At 40.5% G+C, this 26294-nt stretch overlaps 1 protein-coding gene and 1 long non-coding RNA gene across 8 annotated transcripts in view; one reads left to right on the forward strand and one right to left on the reverse strand.

The window, feature by feature from the left end:
- BDNF (brain derived neurotrophic factor) overlaps positions 1-17035 on the forward strand; it is a 67600-nt gene extending 50565 nt beyond the window's left edge. For all 7 annotated transcript variants that reach the window (XM_037742078.1, XM_037742081.1, XM_037742080.1 and 4 more), the window contains exon 2: positions 13308-17035. In XM_037742078.1, the coding sequence (XP_037598006.1) occupies positions 13308-14075 (768 nt within the window). In that variant the 3' untranslated portion in view covers positions 14076-17035. The remainder of the gene's footprint in view (positions 1-13307) is intronic.
- Positions 1-26294, reverse strand: part of LOC108311307 — a 39653-nt gene that overhangs the window by 5730 nt on the left and 7629 nt on the right. The window lies entirely within an intron of this gene.

Below are 26294 nucleotides of genomic sequence, written 5' to 3' on the forward strand. Positions count from 1 at the left end.
TGCTATCCCCCCCCAGCTCCCCACCCCCCACCGTCCCTCCCCTATTTCCCCCCAACTGACCCCAGTGTGTAGTGCTCCCCTCCCTTTGTCCATGTGCTCTCGATTGTACTTTCTAACATAAAAACAATAGTGGAAAAATTAGTTGACATAAACAGAGTGCAGATTTTACTTAATACCATTACAAAAGCAAAGGCATTTTTCCACATAAATATCCCCATAAAACAAATGGAACCAAAGAGGAAAGATGACAGGTAACCCCATGACATGCTAAGAAAGTATCATAAATACTTAAGTTGACTTTAATCTTTTATTTCCTTATCCTAAGCAACTTCTTTTCTCTTTATCATTTAGCCTAGTGCTTCTAAACTTTGAAAAGTAAAGAAGTTGCTGCACTAAATAAATCTTATTGAAACGCAGGATCTGATTGAGTGGGGTAGGTGGAATAAGGAAGGGGAAGTTGAGATTCTGCATTTCTTAGAAGCTTCTACATTATGTGAAAATGGCTAACCCATCTCAACACTGAGAAGTCAGGTTTCACTTAATTTCAGCCTGTGGAAGTTTATCCCATATGTACATTTTCTAAAACTCTAATCTCGGGCCCCATGAGTTTCTCCTTTAGTTGAAATATTTTTAGGAATAAATTTGAATTGCATTAATATACAATTTATAAGTGTAACACTCAAAAATTACTTGAAGTTTGAGACTTTAGGTTGAATAAAATCAATTTCGTACTTGAAAATTTTCTATAAATTCAAAAGTCTATACATTTAAGTACAATTTAAATGCCTAAGTTACAATGACATTTGTTTTTCTAGCTCTCTATGCAACATTTCCAGAGTCATCATCCCTATACAGGAAAATTTTTCTCACATGATTTCACGGTAAATTCATTAAATATGATGCTTACTTGGTAATGTCTCCAGGTTCTTTACTACGGAGTGGGTCACTGAAACTTTATGGAACAAATTGGAAATTATCTTCTTAATTAATGTTACTGTCTACCATGTATGGGAATTTGGTAAATATTATATGGGTTTCAATAACATAGTAGATAGAATGTTGTTAAATCTAAACTTAACTTTAGTGAATTGTAACAGATCCCACCTGAAATTCTAAAGAAAACAGAATCCTATTATCATCTATAATCTCTTTTTTTTTGGTTAATTATCATCTATAATGTCTTTTTTTTTTAAATATATATTTTATTGCATTTTAGGTTTTGGGGCACATGTGAAGAACATGCAGGATTGTTGCATAGGTATATACATGGCAATGTGGTTTGTTGCCTTCCTCCCCATCACCTATATCCGGCATTTCTTCCCATGTTATTCCTCCCCAACTCCCCACCCCCCGCTGCCCCCCGCCAATTCCCCCGCCACAGACCTCTGTGTATGATGCTCCCCTCCCTGTGTCCATGTGTTCTCATTGTTCAACACCCACCTATGAGTGAGAACATGTGGTGTTTGATTTTCTGTTCTTGTGTCAGTTTGCTGCGAATGATGGTTTCCAGGTTCATCCATGTCCCTACAAAGGACACGAACTCATCAATTTTTATGGATGCTTAGTATTCCATGGGGTATATGTGCCACATTTTCCCTGTCCAGTCTATCATTGATGGGCATTTGGGTCGGTTCCAAGTCTTTGCTAAACAGTACTGCAATGAACATTTGTGTGCATGTGTCCTTATAATAGATCAATTTATAATCCTTTGGATATATACCTAGTAATGAGATTGCTGGGTCAAATGGACTTTCTAGGTCCTTGAGGAATGGCCACACTGCCTTCCACAATGGTTGAACTAATTTACACTCCCACCAACACTATAAAAGTGTTCCTATTTCTCCACATCCTCTCCAGCATCTGTTGTCTCCAGATTTTTTAATGATCATCATTCTAACTGGTGTGAGGTGGTATCTCAATGTAGTTTTGATTTGCATTTCTCTAATAACCAGTGATGATGAGCATTTTTCATATGTTTGTTGGCCTCATATATGTCTTCTTTTGAAAAGTATTCATATCCTTCGCCCACTTTTGAATGGGTTTGTTTTTTTCTTGTAAATCTCTTTTAGTTCTTTGTAGATTCTGGATATTAGCCCTTTGCTGGATGGGTAGATGCAAAAATTTTTTCCCATTCTGTTGGTTGCCAGTTCACTCTAATGATTGTTTCTTTTGCTGTGCAGAAGCTCTGGAGTTTAATTAGATCCCATTTGTCTATCTTGGCTTTTGTTGCCAATGCTTTTGGTGTTTTAGTCATGAAGTCCTTGCCTATGTCTATGTCCTGAATGGTTTTGCCTAGGTTTTCTTCTAGGGTTTTCATGGTGTTAAGTTTTGTTTGTCTTTAATCCATCTGGAGTTAATTTTAGTGTAAGGTGTCAGGAAGGGGTCCAGTTTCTGCTTTCTGCACACTGCTAGCCAGTTTTCCCAACACTATTTATTAAACAGGGAATCCTTTCCCCATTGCTTGTTTTTGTGAGGTTGGTCAAAGATTAGATGGTTGTAGATGTGTGGCATTGCCTCCGAGGCCTCTGTTTTGGTACCAGTACCATGCTGTTTTGATTACTGTAGCCTTGTAGTATAGTTTGAAGTCTGGTAGTGTGATGTCTCTAGCTTTGTTCTTTTTGCTTAGAATTGACTTGGCTATATGGGCTCTCTTTTGGTTCCATATGAAGTTTAAGGTGGTTTTTTCCAGTTCTGTGAAGAAGGTCATTGGTAGCTTGATGGTGATAGTGTTGAATCTATAAATTACTTTGGGCAGTATGGCCATTTTCATGATATTGATTCTTCCTAACCATGAGCATGGAATGTTTCTCTGTCTGTTTGTGTCCTCTCTTATTTCGTTGAGTAGTGTTTGTAGTTCTCCTTGAAGAGGTCCTTTACATCCTTTGTTAGTTGTATTCCCAGGTATTTTATTCTCTTTGTAGCAATTGTGAATGGCAGTTCGTTCTTGATTTGGCTCTCTTTAAGTCTGTTATTGGTGTATAGGAATGCTTGTGATTTTTGCACATTGATTTTGTACACTGAGACTTTGCTGAAGTTGCTTATCAATTTCAGGAGATTTAGGGCTAAGACAATGGGGTCTTCTAAATATACAGTCATGTCATCAGCAAATAGAGACAATTTGACTTCCTCCTTTCCTAATTGAATACCCTTTATTTCTTTTTCTTGCCTGATTGCTCTGACTAGAACTTCCAATACTGTATTGAATAGGAGTGGTGAAAGAGGGCAACCCTGTCTAGTGCCAGATTTCAAAGGTAATGCTTCCAGTTTTTGCCCATTCAGTATGATATTTATTGGCTGTGGGTTTGTTGTAAATAGCTTTCATTATTTTGAGATACGTTCCATCAATACCTAGTTTATTGAGAGTTTTTAGCATAAAGGCCTGTTGAATTTTGTCGAAGGCCTTCTCTACATCTATTGAGATAATCATGTGTTTTTTGTCTTTGGTTCTGTTTATGTGGTGAATTACATTTATAGACTTGCGTATATTGAACCAGCCTTCCATCCCCTGGATGAAGCCTACTTGATCACAATGGATAAGGTTTTTGATATGCTGTTGCAATCAGTTTGCCAGTATTTTATTGAAGATTTTGCATCTATGTTGATCATGGATATTAGTGAATAGCCCCATCCTCCCTTGACCTCTGGGGCGGAGTCTTTGAAGCACTTTTTTCCCTGCTATTCTTAAGTACCGGGTGCATCTGACTGCTCAGAGAGGGCACTGCCTTTCCCCCAAGGTCACACAGCAATGAAGGCAGACAGATGCGGGAGAGGGGACCTAGATGGGCAGGCAGCCCCGCACTGTCTCCTTGGAGTCCTGAGGGGCCCGGGCCTTAGCCGCATGAGAGAACTGAAAGAAAGGAGAGAGCGTTGTGGGGCCTGCAGGACACACAGAGAAAAGTTGGTTCCACAAGCAAGGAGGTGGGTCCCGAGCCCCAGCACCCTGAGCTGCAGGCAAGCAGAGGCAGCATGCTACAGAGAGCCCGCCAGGTGGGTGCCCCCAGCCTCTCCCCCAAAGTCCTGCTGAGGCATTAGAGGCTGGTGTCTCGGTGGCAGCTGCAGTGTACAAGCCAGCACCTGGCATTCCTGGGCAGTGTTGGTGGCTGCAGCAGGCCCCAGAATTCAGATGAGCCGCTCCTCAGGCAGCAACTTGAGGTTGGGGGTCGGTGGCACACGGGCACCCACCTGCTTCTCGCTGCTAGGCCGTTATCCCAAAGCTTCTGCACCAGCAGTGCCAGCCCCACTGCCTGGAGCAAGGCGGCCAGGGTGGAGAAGACCACGATGATAGCAGTGATGGCCACCTGAGACAGGGCGCCATCAGAGCTGGAACTGAGGCGGTGGGTGTAGGCAAAACAGTGCTAGTCTCATTTGCAGAAGGGGTCGATATTTGGCCCACGGTCGGCCCTAGCAGGCCAGCAGGAGCGGCAGGCCCAGCGCCAAAAGTAGCCCCAGGCTGGGGTTCACCATGGGCTGGGTGGCGGGTTGGCAGCGCCGAGGAAGGGGCTTCTCGCACGCACCCCTCCTACCGCATCTCTGGCCGGGGGCACCTGCAACGGGGCACCTGGCCTGGGCGTCTTTGACCTAGCTCAGGTTCCAGGTCTGTGTCCCTCCCCTTGAACCCTCGGTTCATTGGTCGGGCTTTTGGTCCAATCCCACCGGCTCCTGAAGAGGTTAAACTTTTACATGGAATGTCAACTGCCATTTGGGTCCCATAAATGAAAAACTGTTGTTTTAAAAAATAATCTTTAAAAGTATTTTCAGATGACCTGATTTGCTATGCAAGTGACTTGAGTGTGCTTGATGCTAAGAATTCTTTGTTATAGACTGGAGATGTGCTATGAAGGCAGTGTTGCTCTGTGACAAGGAAGCAGAAGATAAGGGCAAGGTTCGATGTGACTCTGAGCTCTGGGTGGCTCTGGCTTTCAGGGAGCCTTCATTGGTTACAGCAACATGGGTGTTTTCTTAGGGCAATAGTGTCTCTGTCGCCCAGGCTGGAGTTCAGTGGCATGATCAATCATTCACTGTAGCCTCAACTTCTTAGTCTCAAGTAATCCTCCCACCTCAGCCTCCCAAGTAGCTGGTACTATAGGTGTGCACCACCATGCCTACTTTTTTAATTTTTAAGTTTTTGTAGAGACATGGTCTCGCTTTGCTGCACAGGCTGGTCTCTAATTCCTGGGCTCTAGTGATCCTCCTACCTCTGCCTCCCAAAGTGTTGGGATTACAAGTGTGAGCCTCTGCACCTGGCCCTTTGTAACCTTCTTGGCAATGCATTCTTTTATTCCCTAACTAGAAGTAACCTCTTTCTCTTGATAGAAGCACTAAGTGCCTGGGGTCAGGAGGCCAGATAGGATGCTCTCTGCCCAGTTCTGGCCTTTGTGCCAGGCATTTTTTATCCTTCATTTCAAAATTCATGACTTAGTTTCAATTTACCTTTAGACTTACTGCTCTTCATTTGCACCTCCCTAAAAACTATACAAATATTTCTAGCACAAAGAGAGCTGAGTACCTAGTTTGTGCATGGTACTGTGCAAATTGTTCTAGGTGGTAATTCAGAGGAGAATGCCCAATGTCAGTCCTTAGCCTTTGCTCCTTATCAAGGAAAAACAAATGTCTGTGTAACATAGGCATTAAAATTTACTCTTGAAGAAAGGTAGAACACCTGCCAATAATTTTTTTTTTAAATCCTGTTTTTCAGCTATGGGGAGCAGGGGTGTAGTGGGAAGTAAAGAGGATCAGAGCTTTGGTGCTTTCTAACAAAGTGGCATGTAAACTGATCTGTCAAATTAATGATTCTGGAAATCATGCTTGTTTTTTCTTATGGTAGTTATGCATAGATATCACTTCAGGTATGAACTAAGAGTCAGCAATTTATCTGACACTTAGTGAGTTTAAGTGATGTCTGCAAGTATCAATCATCACGGACATACCAGGGGCTCAGAGCGTACTGTGGTATGAAGGACTGTGTTTTGTAGGACATGTATTTGGATGTTCTTGGACTTAAGCTACATTATGGCTAAAAACTGTATTTTTAAAGGTATCTTCAAAGCTTTGGAATATCTGCATTTTCAGATATCATTTACTAAAATATTTATTAACTTCGTTTGAATGGCCATCTGGATAAGTAGGTGAGTATCTGTAATGACCATTACTTTTTTTCCATTTTATTTATGGATTTCAGTGGTATTTTCTTTGAGTTCTGTCCGTGTGGTTTTTATTGAGGTGGTGTTTTCTTGTTTGTTTGCTGAGTCTTCTTGACTAAGCAATAAATACATTATGGGAAAATAATGTAGAAGTAATATAGAGGAATGGAACAAACCAGTCCCTGTAGTTTAAGACCTACTTTCCTTTGGAATCTGGGGTTCATGAACCTGTTCTATCAGGGGAACCACAGTGAGTAAATGAGTTGATTAAAAACTCTGGTCCTCTCTCCTCCTGTACCAAATGGGGATAATTATAGTTACTTGTACCTCTAGGGTCCTCTGAGTCTTAATTAATTAATATTTGCAAAGTGTTTGGAGATATTTGAATTAAAAGTACTGAGCAGTATAATCAAAATTCATTGTAATTATAATTGGAATCAGTTTGCAGTTCCACCTTTCCTCTGTTTTTCTCTATCTTGTTCTTTCTGCCAACCCAGACGACTACTCAGCTCTGAACACTCTCTCCACCACTTTTCTTTTTGCAACTCACTTCAGCTTATACGTAAATAAATAAATGGATTAATTAATTAAATATAGTCAGGCCTTTAGCCCCACATTTAAGTAACTACTTAATATTTATTTTTAAAACTCCATAGTCACTAAGAGTCAGTCAATTTATTCTTTCTTCTAGTCTATCGTGTTTTTCAGGTCTTCCTTCACATGACGATAAACTGATCTTCCTACAGCATTCCCATGCTCAGAAACTCTCATTGGCTCTTTGGTGCCTTTCATGGCAACATCTAAACTCTTTGGCATTCCCCCAGAGGCTTTCAAAATCTGGCAATCATTCAATCCTGTTTTTCACTGTTCCCATTCTAAACTCTTCTCCCTAGACATTTACTCTATGCCTTCCCACCTTCCTGCCATTCATCAAGCTGTCATGCACCAACTGTAGGGTACATATAAACTCTTTGCAATCTTTTTTTTTTTTGAGACAGAGTCTCTCTGTCACCCAAGGCTGGAGTGCAGTCACGTGATCATGGCTCACTGTAGCCTCAACTTCCCGGACTCAAGTGATCCTCCTACCTCAACCTCTCAAGTAGCTGGGACCTCATGTGTGCACCACCACATCTGACTACAAAAACTTAAAAATTTTAAAAAGTAGAGACCTGGTCTCATTACATTGCCCAGGCTGATCTTGAATTCCTGGACTCAAGTAATCCTCCTGCCTCGGCCTCCCAAAGTATTGGGATTACAAGTGTGAGCTACTGCACCTGGCCCTTTGCAAGCTTCTTGACAATGCATTCCTTTATTCCCTAACTGGAAGTAACTTCTTTCTCTTTAAAGAATTTTATCTGTACCTTTTTTAGGTCATTTGTATCTTTATATTCCAGTTACATGTTTTATATGTCCTACCTCCCTCCTAGACTATAAGACTGGAAAGTAGACTTCACGTGTGATGAATGAATGAACCAAAGGAAGTTTAACATATGGATGTAGTGAACTGGATGCAAATTAAATAATTTTAACTATTGATTTGCAAGATTTCATTAAGGCCAACTCTTAATAGGCTTGCATCATATATGTTAGGAACCAAATATTAATAACTTCTTCAGCATTACCATTGTCTCTATAGACTGTCTGAAATGAGCAGCCATATCTTTAAACTGTGTTTTCTGTGATTACACGCTCACAGGTAAAACCCAAAGGGGTCAAACAAGACTTTGCTTTTTTTAATTATTATTATTACATATGCCTGAATTATCTGTACTGTTGTTTGTTTTCCCAGCTTTAGCCATGGAAATTTAGTTTTAACATGCTAAAATTTTTGCAGTGCTTTCTCTTAGAAAAAGACTACATTGTCTGAAATTTCATCCACTGAAGTAATCAAGCCTTAAAGCTGAAGTGTCTTGGTCATGATTCATCCAATCCTATGAAGTAGTATCTTAATGGTGATCCCTTTAGAAAGTTGGGCTCCAGGACACACTTAGTTGCAGAAACTGTGTCCACATTTTGTAAGCTCCTTCACTGTCATAGCTACTCTCTTCCCTTTGGTTGATATTGTAAAACTGGCAGCACGTCCTGATGGTAAAAGCTTGGTTGAGGAGACAGGTAACCTATTAGCTTTATGGCATTTAACAGTTTACCTAACCTCTCTGAAGCATAATTGCCTCATCTACATAATGGGGTTAATAATATCCATCCTGTCTCCTTGTAAAAATCAAATTAGATGATGCCTGTGAATGTTCTGTAGTCTCTTAGACAAATCCAAGTTATGAGTACAGCAAGAGTAAAACAGCATGTTGTCATGGACATTCTTTCAGTGGAATGTTTAAGACTTGTGAGTCATGCTTAAAGCTAAACTTGATATCTACTTCATTCATTTTCTTTTTAGTTCTATGTACTGTATTGAATTTCTGAGAGTGGGGCTAAGAAAGCCTTCCTAGCATTTTATAGATGTGGTTGAATTAATGGTTGTAAGCCTTAAAGCAGAATTAGACAACATCAATGAATTTATTGTGTAAATAAATATATAATCTACTTAGCAATATTGCACAGCCTCTTTATCTTATGTGTGATAAAGACTCATCTGAAGGCTGAAAATGAAGAATTGTCCTTGAAGCTCTTACTCTTTTATGATTTCCCAATACAGTATATAAGGTTACTTATTGAAAGCTTAGCAGGATAAGAAACAGGAAGTTAAAAGGCTGAAAACTACAAATTTTGCCATTATTGTTGTTATCACTATCACTGACTACTTTCCAAGTCTCTTATTGATCTGTTAGAAACAGGGCTACACAGGAAATAGTAGAACAGTTAGTTTGCGTAGTGTTATTTGCTTTTTAATTATTCAAGTAAAGTTTTACCCCATTAGAGGAACTCAAGAAGTTGCTCATGGCTGATAACTGCCATCTGTCAAATTCCTTAGAGCAAGGGTCCCTAACCCCCAGGCCATGGCTGTCACCAGTCTGTGGCCTGTTAAGCAGCAGGCTGCACAGTAGGAAGTGAGTGGCGGGTGAGCAAGCATTGCCATCTGAGCTCTGTCTCCTTTCAGATCAGCAGCGGCATTAGATTCTCATAGGGGCATGAGCCCTATTGTGAACTGCACATGCAAGGGATCTAGGTTGTGTGCTGCTTATGAGAGTCGAAATCCTTATGAGAATGTAACCGATGATCTATGGTGGAACAGTTTTGTACCAAAACCATCCCCCCTGCTACTCCCAGACCGTGGAAAAATTGTCTTCCACAAAACTAGTTCCTGGTGCCAAAAAGGTTGGGACCGCTGCCTTAGAGTTTATAATTTGGAGCTAGCACAGCCTGTATTTACCTAAGAATTTCGATGAGTTCACTGATCTTTCCAAATGAAAAGACTTCTTATGAAAATTATATCCGAACTGTCTTTTCTCTTAGTAAAAACTTACTGATGGGTTTATTAAACTAAGTACTGCTATTACATTTTTCTGTGTTAGGCATTATGGGGGTTCAGACATGATCCATTTCCTCAAAAACTTACCTTCCAGATGAAGGCTGACCAGAATGAGCAAATATGGTTAACAATTAACAAGTGAATAGGCCAGCCTGGCCAACATGGTGAAAACCCATCTCTACTAAAAATACAAAAATTATCCAGACATGGTGGCAGGCACCTGTAATCCTAGCTACTTGGGTGGTTGAGGCAGGAGAATTGCTTGAACCTGGCAGGCGGAGGTTGCAGTTAGCCAAGATTGTGCCACTTCACTCCAACCTGGGTGACACAGCAAGACTCCATCTTGGCAACAGAAAACAACTGAGAAGGGAATCAAGTACTACATAAGACGTAATGTGGAATTTTAGGGAGGAAGGCAGTGTGTGCTGGAGTAATTAGAGAAGGGGACATGCGTGAGTTGATGCTTCAACTGGATCATGAAGGATAAGCAAGATTTAAGCAGTGAGCGAGAGGGAAAGAGAAGAGTTTGCCAGAGGAATGGAACAAGTCAGGAGGCAGTAATGTGTTTGGAGCTCCAAGGACTCCGTCCTGATCAGAACAGAAGTGATGAAGCATTGAGTAATATGAGAAAGTTAGCTAAGAAGAGTGAGGGCAGATTTTGGAGAGTGTTGAATATCAGATAGAAGACATTAGATTTGAGCAGATAGAACAAAAAAGCCATTGCAAGTTTTTGTGTCAGAGAATAATACTATGAGAGTGGTTAGTCAGGAAGAGGTCATCAGAGTTGAATGGAGCAGAGTGTCTGATACAGCATGGGGACATTGTGGTCACAAAATGAGGTGGTGAGGGCTGAGCCAAGATGGTGGCAGTGGGATAGATAAAAAGTAATGGCCAGGAGAAATATTTTAAAGGAAAATTAACAGGACATCTTCGCTGACTGGGTTGGAAGGCTATATAGGAAATATATTGTCAAACTTCATTCCAGGATTTCTGTCCTATGCCTGGGTTGTCCATAATATCAGGAAAACATTGTTAGAGACAGAAAAGGTAGAAGATACCACTGTTCTGACAAAAAGTATTGAGTTTGGTGTTACATCCACTTGACTTCAAGGCCTTATGAGTGAGTAGGCAGTTAGAATTGCAGAAGTGCCAGTCAGAGAGCAGGGCTTGCAATGCGGGGTTGGACTTTGTCACCATTTTGTTAGTTCCTAATTCTATGCAGATGCTCAGCTTGAGGAATGCCCATGTTTGGGCTTCAGAATGAAAGCCAAGTAATATTTCCTCACATGCCAGTATTTCCTCTAAAATATTTGCTTGTGGAACTGAGAAAACAACATACAAAGCATTATTTTTCTGATAAAACAGTTATTAACAGAAAGATAAGACCAGTGAAAGGCAGAGTCAAGTAGAAGCCAAGTATAGAAAAAGGTATCATTCAAGGACTCATTACTGTAGTGGTGATAACAATTTTCCAGCAGCTTAAGATGCCTCAGTACTTTGGGCCATTTTTAAATAGTTAGTGTGGACACTTAGTAAATAGGTATTAAATTAACTATAATTCATTAATCTTTTTTTTTTTTTTTGAGACAGTTTCACTCTTGTCACCCAGGCTGCATTTTTGCTTTCTTAGTGGTATACAAAATGCTATGTTTCACAATGGTGGTATCTTAGATTTGATTAAATATGGTATTAAAAGATAGCTGATCACAGAAAGTCTCTACCAGTGTGACATAGTTGGCTAAAGTATTCCAAATTTGCAAACTTTCATTAACCTAAATAAGAAGTATCCCTTGGGTTGTTTTTATTTGGACTGGGAATATTAGGAGAAAGCTTTTTCATTCATTGATGTGAATACCATCTGCCAGAAATAGAAACCCCCATGGAGGATCTCTGTCTTTGATGGTGCAGGACTCAGAACGTTCACAGAGATGTAGTTATTAGAAGAATAGACATCTGTATTTTATTCAAACCAATTTGCACTTCCTAATCTGAGACCATTGTGCAATCTAAGCAGTTCTAAGCATGTTTGCTATTCGCACAAAGTGAGAATCTAAAAGAAATTAAACAAGGGATGGTAATAAAATCTCTTAGTGGTTGAGAATGTTATTTCTTACAAAAGTGGAGAACATTTGCTTTTCAATATCAGAGTTTTCAGCCATTTCCACATTCTGACTTATTGACTGGAGGTAGGTTGGCTTTGCATTCAGTAAAACTTTATGGGCAGAAACATAATTCCTTTCCTACTTACTTGAATAACATGATGGCCATTGCATATATGTGTCTTTGTGTAAGTCTATGCCTCAGAGCTGAGAAGTAGGAATAAAATTAGTGTCAGGGCTGGGGATGCTACTCTTTGCTGCTGAGGGACACAATACTTCAGGTAAGTGATTCTGAAGTCCTTCACCACCTGACGGTAACCTTGGGTTGGTCTATAGGTACGTTTTCATTTTGCTTGTTCATCCATTTTAATTGGCTTCCTAGAGCATGCTTGTAGATGTAGAGCCAAATTTAGAGTAGAGCAACCCTCTGGCAAACAGGAAAAGATTAATTTTGTGGTATGCTTTTAAGGGACTTCCCAGGAAACTTCAAAACCAGAAAAAGAAGCACTAGCTGCCTATTCCAAAATGTGTAAACTACTACTCAGTTTTTTAAAAGTAGGATAAACTCGGAGTGTGCGCGTGCACACACACACACACACACACACACACACACGACCACATCTCCAGTAAAAGGAAAAATTGAGCGTTCTTAAAAAGCCAAGGAGTGAAGGGTTTTAGAGAATTTGAGGTGGAGATAAAGTGGAGTCTACATATGGGAGGCATTTGAAATTGACTTAAATGCCTTCTTAATGCTGACTTTTTCAGTTTTCTCTTTAGCAGACACATTGTTTTCATGATATCAGCCCCAGGCATAGACACATCATTAAAATGAACATGTCGAAAATGATTTCTGTTTAGAAATAAGCAAAACATTTTCAGTTGTGACCACCCAGGTGTAGAAGAAAGAACAGTGGAATTGGGAGCCCTGAGTTCTAACATAAACTTTCTTCATAACATGTGGCAAGTCTTCCAAAGGCAAGCCTTTGGTTTCCTTATCTGTAAAACAGGATGGCTCAATGAAATTATCTTTGTTCTTTGCTATAATAGAGTATCTCTGTGGGAAGAGGGAAAAAAAGTCAATTTAAAGGCTCCTTATAGCTCCCAACTGCTGTTTTATTGTGCTATTCATGCCTAGACATCACATAGCTAGAAAGGCCCATCAGACCCCTCAGGCCACTGCTGTTCCTGTCACACATTCCTGCAAAGGACCATGTTGCTAACTTGAAAAAAATTACTATTACACTTGCAATTGTTGCTTAGTAACGTTTCTGATTTTGTGTTTCTTGTGACAGCATGAGCAGAGATCATTAAAAATTAAGCTTACAAAGCTGCTGAAGTGGGAGGAAGGAGGAGAACTTGAAGCCACAATTTTTACACTTGCTTAGAAGCCATCTAATCTCAGGTTTATATGCTAGATCTTGGGGGAAACACTGCACATCTCTGGTTTATATTATACCACATACAGCACACTACTGACATTGATTTGTGTCTGGCGCAGCTGGAGTTTATCACCAAGACATAAAAAAAACCTTGACCCTGCAGAATAGCCTGGAATTACAATCAGATGGGCCACATGGCATCCCATTAAAAGAAAGAAAGCCCTAATCAGTTTTCTGTCTTGTTTCTGCTTTCTCCCTATAGTTCCACCAGGTGAGAAGAGTGATGACCATCCTTTTCCTTACTATGGTTATTTCATACTTCGGTTGCATGAAGGCTGCCCCCATGAAAGAAGCAAACGTCCGAGGACAAGGTGGCTTGGCCTACCCAGGTGTGCGGACCCACGGGACTCTGGAGAGCGTGAATGGGCCCAAGGCAGGTTCAAGAGGCCTGACATCGTCGTTGGCTGACACTTTCGAACATGTGATAGAAGAGCTGTTGGATGAGGACCAGAAAGTTCGGCCCCATGAAGAAAACAATAAGGACGCAGACTTGTACACGTCCAGGGTGATGCTCAGTAGTCAAGTGCCTTTGGAGCCTCCTCTTCTCTTTCTGCTGGAGGAATACAAAAATTACCTGGATGCTGCAAACATGTCCATGAGGGTCCGGCGTCACTCTGACCCTGCCCGCCGAGGGGAGCTGAGCGTGTGTGACAGTATTAGTGAGTGGGTAACGGCGGCAGACAAAAAGACTGCAGTGGACATGTCGGGCGGGACAGTCACAGTCCTTGAAAAGGTCCCTGTATCGAAAGGCCAACTGAAGCAATACTTCTACGAGACCAAGTGCAATCCCATGGGTTACACAAAAGAAGGCTGCAGGGGCATAGACAAAAGGCATTGGAACTCCCAGTGCCGAACTACCCAGTCGTACGTGCGGGCCCTTACCATGGATAGCAAAAAGAGAATTGGCTGGCGATTCATAAGGATAGACACTTCTTGTGTATGTACATTGACCATTAAAAGGGGAAGATAGTGGATTTATGTTGTATAGATTATATTGAGACAAAAATTATCTATTTGTATATATACATAACAGGGTAAATTATTCAGTTAAGAAAAAAATAATTTTATGAACTGCATGTATAAATGAAGTTTATACAGTACAGTGGTTCTACAATCTATTTATTGGACATGTCCATGACCAGAAGGGAAACAGTCATTTGCGCACAACTTTAAAAAAGTCTGCATTACATTCCTTGATAATGTTGTGGTTTGTTGCCGTTGCCAAGAATTGAAAACATAAAAAGTTTAAAAAAATAATAAATTGCATGCTGCTTTAATTGTGAATTGATAATAAACTGTCCTCTTTCAGAAAACAGACGAAACACACACACAAACACACACACACCAAAAATTTGAACCAAAACATTCCGTTTACATTTTAGACAGTAAGTATCTTCGTTCTTGTTAGTACTATATCATCTGTTTTACTGCTTTTAACTTCTGATAGCGTTGGAATTAAAACAATGTCAAGGTGCTGTTGTCATTGCTTTACTGGCTTAGGGGATGGGGGATGGGAGGGGTATATTTTTGTTTGTTTTGTGTTTTTTTTGTTTTGTTTTGTTTTGTTTTTAAGTTCCCACAGGGAGTAGGGATGGGGAAAGAATTCCTTCAATATGTATTCTGGTTGATAAAATATACATTTGTCTGATGTGAAGATGTTTGCAATATCAATCAGATGACTGGAAAGTGAATAAAAATTAAGGAAACTGAACAAAAAAAATGCTCACACTCCACATACTGTGATGCACCTCCCAGGCTCCCGCTCATTGTTTGGGCGTTGGTCAGAGTAAGCTGCTTTTGATGGAAAAACCTATGTTTGCTCAGAGCACATTCTTTCCCTCCCTCCCTCTCTGGTCTCCTCTTTATTTTGTTTTAAAGAAGAAAAATCAGTTGCACGCTCTGAAATATTTTACCACTGCTGTAAACAAGTGAACACATTGTGTCACATCATGACACTCATATAAGCATGGAGAATAGTGATTTTTTTTTTTTAAGGAAAGAAAACAAAAAATAACCCCAAAACGAAGATTATTTTTTATAAGGGGTATACATTTGGGTAAATCATGGTAAAGCTTAAAAAACTCACGGTTAAGGCTTAACAATGTCTTGCAATACCTTGCAAGCAAAAGGGAGAGCCCTGTATGAACCCAGAAACACCTAGATCAGAACAGGAATCCACATTGCCAGTGACATGAGACTGAACAGCCATATGGAGGCTATGTGGAGCTGACATAGCATTTACCGGCAGTGCAGGAGGAATTTCTGAGTGGCCATCCCAAGGCCTAGGTGGAGGTGGGGCATGGTATTTGAGACATTCCAAAAGGAAGGCCTCTGAAGGACCCTTCAGAGGTGGCTCTGGAATGACATGTGTCAAGCTGCTTGGACCTCGTGCTTTAAGTGCCTACATTATCTAACTGTGCTCAAGAGGTTCTCGACTGGAGGACCACACTCAAGCCGACTTATGCCCTCCATCCCACCTCTGGATAATTTTGCATAAAATTGGATTAGCCTGGAACAGGTTGGGAGCCAAATGTGGCATTTGTGATCATGATTGATGCAATGAGATAGAAGATGTTTGCCACATGAACACTTATTGCTTTGAGATTAGACTTGAGGAAACCAGGGTTTATCTTTTGAGAACTTTTGGTAAGGGGAAAGGGAACAGGAAAAGAAACCCCAAACTCAGGCTAAATGATCAAGGGGTCCCATAGGAAATCTTGTCCAGAGACAAGATTTCGGGAAAGTGTCTGGACATTCAGAACACCAAGACTTGAAGGTGCCTTGCTCAATGGAAGAGGGCAGGACAGAGCTGACAAAATTTTGCTCCCTAGTGAAGGCCACAGCAACACTTCTGCCCATCCTGTCTGTTCATGGAGAGGGTCCCTTCCTCACCTCTGCCATGTTGGGTTAGAAGTCAAGTTGGGAGCCTGGAATAGTGGTTCTTGGAAAAACGGACCCCCAGTGAAAACTAATGCTCTAAGCCCATTCAACCCATTTCACACCTGAAAATGTTACTGATCACCATTTGGACCAGTGTCCTTGAGTATCAGAAAGCCCCAAGCAATTGCTGCATCTTAGTAGGGTGAGGGATAAGCAAAAAGAGGATGTTCACTATGACCCAGGAATGAAGATACTATCAGCAAAGAATTTCAATTTGTTCAGTCTTTCATTTAGAGCTAGCCTGTCTTTCACAGTACCATCTGAATACCTGTCTTTGAAAGAAGAAAGGCTATGTAGCATAGGTTTGTTTTGTGTTGTTTGAAAATATTATCTTTGTAATTATTTTTCATATGTAAGGAATGCTTGGAATATCTGCTGTATGTTAACTTTATGCAGCTTCCTTTTGAGGGACAAATTTAAAACAAGCAAACAAAAAGTCCCCATCACAGTCTTAAAGGATTGCAAGGGCCAGATCTGTTAAGTGGTTTCATGGGAGACACATCCAGCAATTGTGTGGTCAGTGACTCTCTTACCCAATAAGATACATCACAGTCACATGCTTGGTGGTTTACGATGTTGACCTAAGATTTATTCTGTTAAAATCTCTCTCTGTTGCTGTTTGTTCTTGTTTTGTTTTGTTTTGTTTTGTTTTAAAGTCTTGCTGTGGTCTCTCTGTGGCAGAAGTGTTTCATGCATGGCAGCAGGCCTGTTGCTTTTTTATGGTGATTCCCATTGAAAATGTAAGTAAATGTCTGTGGCCTTGTTCTCTCTATGGTAAAGATATTATTCACCATGTAAAACAAAAAAATATTTATTGTATTTTAGTATATTTATATAATTATGTTATTGAAAAAATTGGCATTAAAACTTAACCGCATCAGAAGCCTATTGTAAATACAAGTTCTATTTAAGTGTACTAATTAACATATAATATATGTTTTAAATATAGAATTTTTAATGTTTTTAAATATATTTTCAAAGTACATAAAATCTGGGGGTTCTGGGTTTTTTTCTCTTTACTGTAAAACAAACATGAAAACGTGTTTTATTATAAATACGTGTGTTCCTTGCTTTAAGACTAATCTGACTAGTTTTAGCAACTAAACAGCCCTCCAGAGAGGATACTTATTTGAAAGTCTGGGAGGCCAATCCTGCAGTCTGTGAGCTTCTGAGGAGTTATAGGATTCGGTCTATCTTCCATGGTGGAAGATTAGAGTGTCATTTTCTCGGACACTTGGAAGTTTTACCCCTTTGAAGTGATATACTTTCATCATATACCAAACCACGTAACCTAGCAACATCAGGATCCACGAATCACGGCTGGCTGGCTCTATTTGATTATAAAATAACTGTTAAAAAAATCAAAGTAGGTTTACCTAGGGATAATGAGAATAAATTGGCCCAAATTTAGAAAGTCAACTACTGGGGGAAAAAAAAAAAAAAAGGAAATTCAATATTTGGAGATAGGTCACATACCCTGGGTTTGTAAATGGTGCCATTTGCAGTATGTATTTGTATCCATAGCACTGATTTAATTTTTGTATGTGGAGCACACAGATTTTATATCATAGTACCCACAATCTAACAGATTGCTAAGATTTCTAAAAGGATTTGCCTCTGTGATGGCTGCCAAGCCGCTGGGTAATTTAGTTAAAGTGTTTAAAGTTATCACTAAATCTTAGGGAAATAAATGGAAGGATTTTAAATCAGAGAAAAGGCCATTAAGGAAAAAAAGCATCTGTTCTTACTCTTCAGCCTCCCCATTTGAACACTGACAATCCATCCCATAATGTGGTGAACTATATCTGTGCAATGTATCATTTCTATTTCTAAACATACACACATGGTTTCCTCTTGTATTGTCTTATAAATAAGGATCAGGAAAGTCATAACAAACATTGACTTGTGCTGTGTATATGGAAAAACAGATTGAATGAGATGAATTACCGTATCCTAATCTGTCCAGTGAACTTGAAAAGTACTCTAAACTCTAAGAGAAACCCTTGCCTGCCAGTCATGACAGCCCAGCCATGGAATTAGAACTTCGATAAACTTCAGGCTTGACCAATTTTTATAGTCAGAGGACTAAAATATTTTTTAAATGGTTGAGTAAAAAAATGTAAAAATTAAACATGACATCCAAATTACTTGAACTTAAAGGGGTTTCGTAAACATGACTGAAAGTTTTCATTAGATGATGAGGTTGGAGAAAAAAACAAAATAGAGACATATCTACTAAATTATGAAACTTGGAGTTAATAGGAGTAACCAATGTGTACTGTATTCATTGAGTAAACAGTTAAACTTGTTTAATTATTAAGATGCCTGGAAATAACTCAGATCATTGCTTTGATCTGTTTTTTTCACGATACTGATAAGCCTCTGTGGTCATTAGCTGTGTCTATGAAGTCCTTATGAGCTGTACTAATTCTGTGAATAATAAGACAGTTCTGAATGAGAATCTGAAATAAGTCTTAGAATGGATCAGGTTAAATTGTTCTTCATTCATTTAAGTGGTTTCCAGATCTGGATAAAATGTCAAACTCTTTTTGAACTGCAACAAATGGCTTCAGGCATTGCCTCAGTTCAGCCAGCACTCCCAGTAGTGCTAAGGTTTAAGCTTACTGTAAAACATACATATCTCCACCATGTTCTAAGATCAAGCCTGGTCTATAAGTTAAAGTGGAAATAGCTGCATATTTTGATAAGCCATTGTTAAGTAAAGACTAGGATAAGAAACAATATACGTGTACATAAATTTAGGAAGATGAGGTGTTTAGCTTGGAAAAAGCCATCACGGATTTGATCCAACCTCAGAATGTTGGCCAGCAAAATTAGTGTTTGATGGAACATGGGCCATCCTTTTAGCTGCGGGTTTTTTAACTTGCTTTAAAGGTTGGTTGCTTGGTTGCTTGGTTTGGGGACAAGTGGGGGTAATGGTTGGGAATCTGCTTTCGTTGGTTGCATTGAACTAACTGGTGGTTGGTGAACCCCCCACCTAAGAACTAAACTTAGCAACTGGACTGGGTGAAGCCACTCCAAATCAGCCCACGTTTATAGACATTCCTTCTAATAAACACCCTGCCTGCATGTCTATCCCCAGTCTTATGAGTATCATCATCTATTCTCTCAATTCAGGCCACCATTTGAATTATTTTTAGGGAAAAAAAAACACCAAGCTTCTTGCTTTTTAATATGTAAATAGATGCAGTAAATTACTTGAAGACTATGTTTAAATAGTAACAGAAAAAATATTGTGATCTTACACATTATAATCATTGAGAAGACCCATTTCTGTGGCACTCTGTAGGATTTCTGTAGGCCTTTACCTCACTCCCGCCCCCTAATTATTGACAAGGCATAGACCACCAGATTAGGAGCTCCCCACCCTGGCATTTGCTTTTCTAACAACAATCCTGTGTGTTTGGTAATGTCAGTAGCAGGGAATTGTAAAAAGCTGGCCTTCCAATTAAACCTCACCACACAAACAATAAACAAGGCCTTTGCATTCATTGTATATTTACGTATGAGCTGCTAATTTATATCTGGCAAAACAAAAGTCCTTTCCTTTAGAAAAATAAGCCTATCTGTCCTGTAAAAAACCTCACACACAATGTTGTAGTTAATGACAGGACTTGTCTTAAGCCTGTAAATAACCAAAAAGTATTAGTTGAAATCCGCTTGAGGTGTATGTTCTACATTTAGAAAGGACATAAAGATGCTTCCGCAGCTTTGCACTTTGGTATTGTATTCTATTTCAAATTGTTCCTTAGAAACCAAGGGCTGGCTGCATAGAATGGCTGGACCCAGGGGAAATGTTTTTGTCTAGCTTAAGTGCTCACAATTTGAAAAAATCCATATCTAGTACTGCAGTACACATTTAAATTTATTTAGTCAAGCTGCATTCTCCATTGAGCTCTAACATTTAAAAAATGGTTGCTAAACTGGGATTTGATACATATCAGGAAGGAAAGAGGGAAAAGACATAAAATAGAAACCTTATCCAGCAGAGACCTTCTCCAACAGATACCAAGCAGCGTTTACTTGGAGATAACAGTACCCATACTCTCCTCCAGTTAGACTAATGCAATGATCTCAAAGTGTGGTCTGCGACCAGCATCTGTGTCTCTGGGAACTTGTTACAAATGCACATTCTCAGTGCCCATCCTAGACTTACTAAATAAGCATCTCTGGGGGTACAGCACAGCACTGAGTTTTATAGCAACCCCTCTAGGTGATTCTGTGCCCACTCAAATTTGAGGAATATTGAACTGAGGGGATTAAACAGCCTTTCACATGTTTTAGATAACAGGAAGATAGCACAACCCAAGAATTTGGAACTGTGAGATCTGATCCTAGTTATGCCACTACCTCTTTCCTTGGCCCTGAAAACATCAAACTGTCCATGTTTGCATTTCCTAAACAACTCAAGAGTGATGGGTGCTCGCAGGTGGAGCAATGCTTAGTGTTGTAAGAGAAGAGTGCATTGATGGTTTGAAAGCAAGCATGCAAATGTGAGCCAGGAAAGCTCAGTGCCGTTCATAGTCAATAATTTTTTTTCTTTCCTTTCAAAGCAACAACAGTAGTGGATTCAGGACCCAGAGCATGTAGTCATTTGTAACACATTTGGAACGACTGTGAGAAATGAGAAGCAACATGCAGCAAATTAATAAGGAAAAGATTATGCCATCTGGGGAGCTGGGCTCTGCACATGCCAACATAGCCCATTCTCTGTGAAATAGCATTTTATTGGTCACAAATTAAATCAGCATCCTGAATTAATCAGCTATTGGCACCCAGCTGAAGAATTCTAGGTTCACACCTCCAGAATGACCAGATATAAATACAAAGGGCTTCCCCAGACTTTGTGGCAAAGCTTTTCCACATTGTAAGAACTGGTTTCTGGAAATGAGGACCTGAACATAGCTATTCCCATCCCCATCCCATCTCTGTGTGTATGTGTATGTGTGTGTGCACCCTCTTGCATATTTTATACTGCAAACTGCATTAGAAGATTTTTCTGTTCCTGGGATGGAGGAGAGGGTGTCCAAATGTATTACCCATCCATTAGGCAATACGCAAGCCTTAGTTCTAACAAGCTACCTCGAGAGCCAGGTATCTTGGTAGCCAGGTATCTCACTAGCTTGGCCAACCCTTTCTGGTATCTGAGCATCCACATGCCCTCATCTGTCAGAGGAAAAGGCTGAACTTGGGTGATTTACCAAGAGGATAGTCTTGGAGGTAAATTTCAGTTTTAAGACTACAAGTTCATTCTTTCTACTGCTTTGTTTGCTATAAAAAGAGATTAAAGAGGTCTCTGAAGCACTTAAAGGGTGGGAAGCAGTCTGAGATAATTCACTGTGCATCTCCTGCCTCCCTCCATAGTTGGTGTCCTTATTTCTTGGCACTTGCCACAAGATTAAAAGCAGGAGGCACCTTGGGTTAGCATGGGGGTTGGGGAGGATGTGACCCAAGGAAGGTTTCTACTTCATATGCAACTATAAAAATATCACCACCTATTTGACAAGCAGGCAGAAAATACCTAGGGGAAAGTGCCCAAATATTCTTCAAGGTGCAAACTTTCTACCAGGTTCTAACCTTACTTTCAAAGCCAGGCAATGTATTTACCTTTGTTTTATGTCACTCATTATTACTGTATTACATGGTGCCTGGCAAGGAGAGATTCCATGTGCTTTGCTGAGTTGCAGAGTCAGGAAACTGCATGAAACTGCTGGATTAGCATCCTGTAGAGTCACTGTTTATAGAACTCTTTGAATGAAATGGGTTTGCACCTCTGTTCTTTGGGCTTTATAAACTCACCAAGGATGTTCAGCTCCCAACCTGCTTCACCACCACCCCTGAGCACTCTGAATAGCTCATCCTCTTGAGAGGATGGCCTTGAGGACAAGAGTATCTCATAACAAATCACAGCAACACCACATTCAGCAGCGGATTTCTTCAGAGCAACAACAGATACTTCAGTATCGTAGAGAGGTCATTCTGAGCGGCGTTTTGGCCAGCTTAGGAGACAAATCTCGCTGGCATGCCAGGGTATGAAATTCCTCATTTCAGCAATTCAACTTTGGTTTATTCCTGGCCCAGAGTCCTTTGTGCCTGAATCTCTAAGAAATCTGTTTTTGTTCAACTCACTTCTGCTCCCACTTTATGCCATGCTTCCCTTCCTGATGACCCCAGAGCTCTGCTTCCTCTGGGATCCAATGTCTCACCTCTCAGAGGGCACATAATATAGAAAAGAATAGAGACTGAATCCCAACTCTGCTACAAGAGTTGTATGACTGTAGTCAAGTCACTTAACTGATCTGTGCCTCAGTTTGCTCACCTGCAAAGGACAGGTAAAAATACTTCCACTTTCCTCATGGGATTTTGTGAGAATTAAATGAGGTAATACATACAAAGCACTTAGGAAAGTTATGGACCCATGGGAAAGCCTCAGAAAGTGTTTACAAATTCGTGGTAGTCACTCTGCTGACTGGTAATAAGCTGGACTCATCTAGTACATACCTCAGAGACTCTTTTCTCATATTCAGACTTCTGAAAGAGATCCCATCTCATCTGTACCATTAACAGCCAGGGTCACTTTGTCTTTTCTGGAAGACTCAGAGAGACAACTCTTGTTTACCCACTAGCAATACTGCTTGGCAGTTAAGCTGTGGCCACTGCATACACCCAGGCAAATGGAAGAGATATACTACAATAAAGGGTGTTTTTCTAGACTATACATTCCAAACAAAGCCCATTATCTTTAAGTGTCTTTTCAGCTGAATGGCAATGACTGAAGCCAGGGTGAAATGGATGAACTCATGTAGTCTGAAAGAAACAAGGGCCCATCAGGAAAATCCTACGTCGGCCTCTGCCCCATGTCCTTGACATATATTTAACCCATTGCACAATTATAGTGAAGCAGGCCGTGTTCAAGGCACCTTATGCAGATTTTTTCACTGCACAACAATCCATATTTCAGTATTCCCATTTTAGAGATGAAGAAACTAAGGCACAGAGAATTCAGTTAAGTTGGCAAAGGCTACAATACTCGTGAGTAGCAGGGCAGCCTGGATCTGGAGCCACTCTTAACCACTGCAAAATTTAAAAGTGCAAAAGGAATTGAGAACGTACAGAAGGAAAAAAAAAAAAGGCGAGAGGTTGGGTGGGGAAAACAGCTAGTTACATGTCCCAGGCATTTGGCTTCCCTCAAAAAGGGAGACCACTAGTGGTGCTTAGAATTTTTAGCTTTCGAGAGAGCACTGGATTGCTTTTTTAAGGGTTAACATGCAAATAGGCTCGCATTGCGTGGAGGACTTTCCAAAAGTGGATACAACCCTGCTCTGAGAAACTTGAAGATAGGGTTTCTAGAGCTTCATGCCAGCTGTTTCCAATCTTTGGTATGAGGTAGTTGTCACCCCTTTAACCTCATGACCAATCTGAAGAGCTTCCTGTAAATTGCTGGGATTGGGTAGATAGGCAGAGTGGTGTGGAACCACTTGCAAAATTCAGGAATGCTCAATCTTCCCTAGGTCAATACTTTATAGTTATTTTGTGTTTGGGACTGGTGGAGAAGAGAAGGGACAATGACTCAGGACTGCTGGGTCTGCAATAGCCCTGGCCACCAGCACCAGCCTTCTCTCCCCAATTTCCTCCATGTATAGCAGACATCACTCGTAAGTCCTTGCTGTGCCTCAGCCTCAGAAGTCATCTCAAGGTCATGCTCCACTGCCAATTGAATTGACTTGAACCAAAAGATGAACTCAGTTTGCTATCTTGGCTTCCTGAGTTTCTTAAGAACAGATCCCATTGGTGATGGGGTAGATCAGGTAGTAAAGTCAAGGTGCTGAGGACTGGAGGTGCCCTCGGGTTGAGCAGAAGCTAGATGCGAAAGGGTGATGTGAATGTTCTAAAATGAGTGTAGAGAGTTCTATCCATGGGCTTCAGACAGACAATTCATATGCAAAGAAGCCCAGTAAAGGGTAAGATTACCCTAGGAATTGGCTGAACACAAGGATAAATGTGTGGCAATAGGCAATACTATTACATCCCTATTTTGTACCAGATGCCACGCTAAATGCTTTGCATGCTATCTAAAATACTCATCAATCATAAGACAGGTGTAATTTGAGAGCCAAAGAAACTGACAACACAGTAGCCTAAATAACTTGCCCAAGGTCACAATAAATGATATAGTCAGATTTGAAGCAACATCTATATAATCCAAAGGCCTCAAATTTTAACCACCAGACCAGTTGCTCTCAATCCTGATGTGTACATTTGAATCACACAGGGAATTTTAAATATATATTTATGCCCAGACAAGTTAAATCAGAATCTCTGGGAGTGGAGCCCAGGTATCTGTATTTCTTAAAGATCTTTCCAGTGGTTTTGTTGACCAACCAGGGTAGAAATGCTGCCCCAGATTCTTCTTTCTCCAGGTAAACAGGAGTTAGAGGTATCAGAGATTTCTGCCCATGGGACTCAGAGCTCTAACCTGGTCTCAAACTTGGGTGTGGGATTCTAATGACTGGGAATTAACCAGACAGGACCCTAGTTCTATAGGAAATTGAATGTAAGTAAGATCCTAGCCGTAGAAACAAGAAAAATGATTTTAGATTGTAAAATCAACATTCAGAGTCAGAATGGACCCAACAGAAAGCTCAATCTAATACTGAGTTCCTGAACGAAGCTCCTTAAATTTCTTTAGATTCTCTGTGATCAAAAACAGGAAAGGCGCTAAGGGCTGCAGGATGGCTGAGTCTACAGATGAGGATCAACTGACCAGGTGGTGAGGAAAACAGAGCTCTATGGGCTTCTCAGAGTCAGGTCATCACCTATCCCACCTCCAAGCAACCTGCTCTGAGCCAGCAACATGTTTCCACACATTTCACACTGCTTGGCTCATTCTGCTGGACTCCAAACGGCTTTATTAAGTTGAAGCAGAAAGAAGAAAAACAATCTATGTTGACTGTTTGGAGTGTTTTCTCTGTTTTGAGAAGTGACTGTTAGATTCATTTTTGCTTTATCGTCTGCATCTTCTAATATTTTTATCTCCTCCCCATCCCTACCTCAAACTGCCAAGCAGTGAGTCCTGATTGACAGTAGGAAAAAAAGCATCTCCGAGACTCACAGCCCCTTCCTGGAGGGCTTGTTATAGAAGCAATACAAGACATGCTCAGCTTAGCCAGGCCACAGGGCTAATCAAATTTGGCAGATGCTCTGCGTCAGCAGGCACCAGGGTGCTAATGCTCCAGGTCAGCTGGTGAGAGGGTAAGTAGGCAAATGCCTGGCTTCTTCCCCATGTTTTCAGGACAGGAATCTGAGTCCCAGTAATCACTAGCCTATGGGACCAGAGGCTATTTTAGGCCTTCTTTTATCCAATGGAAAGTTAGGGGTGGTGTCATCTGAAACTGCCAAGGAGCATCCAGTTTCACCCTTATCCAGGACATGTCCCTAGAGGAAATGGAAGCAATGTCAAGGAGACCAAAACGTGGGTGTCAGAACTTCCTTTGTTTTTATTTCTGTGCCGTTTGTTTTCATCCATTCCTTTCACTTTCAGTTCACCTTTCCATTACTCTGGTTCAGGTCTTCATTGCATCTCACCTGGGCTATCACAGCAGCCTTCAAACCATCTCTCTACCTCCAATTTGTTACCCCCACCCACTTCCAATCTATCCTCCCATGATAGCAGAATGATCTCTCTGAAGGTTCAATGAAAATAAGGAATGTGAAAACACTTCGTAATCCATTACACAAATAGCAACACCCACCTATAACAAATGGACCAATGTGGCAGGAGAGACAGAAATGCAGTCTTTACTCACTGTTGACTACACAGGTGTAAAGGCCAGTATGTTGCAAGGGAATGAAATAGACAGACTGAGAGGAATGTGTTTAGGAAATAATGATCTAAGTTGGCACACAGTATTGGAACCCTCAAATGAGTCCTCAAAAAGGCTTTCAAGGTGGCCTTGTCTGCTTAGTAATTGTATGTTACTGTGATAAACCTGATAAGAGATGTAAGATGTAGATCTAATTATGCCCATTTTTCAGGGAACTGAGAGAGGCAGTAATTTGCAGAAGATCAGTGAGAAATTCAAAGAACATATACTTTTCAAGAGTGCCATACTACTGGTCATAAGAGAAATGCAAATCAAAACTACATTGAGATACCATCTCACGCCGGTAAGAATGGCGAACATTAAAAAATCTGGAGACAGCAGATGCTGGAGAGGATGTGGAGAAG

Source organism: Cebus imitator, unplaced genomic scaffold (assembly GCF_001604975.1).
Source record: "Cebus imitator isolate Cc_AM_T3 unplaced genomic scaffold, Cebus_imitator-1.0 Scaffold113, whole genome shotgun sequence".
Taxonomy (NCBI): domain Eukaryota; kingdom Metazoa; phylum Chordata; class Mammalia; order Primates; family Cebidae; genus Cebus; species Cebus imitator.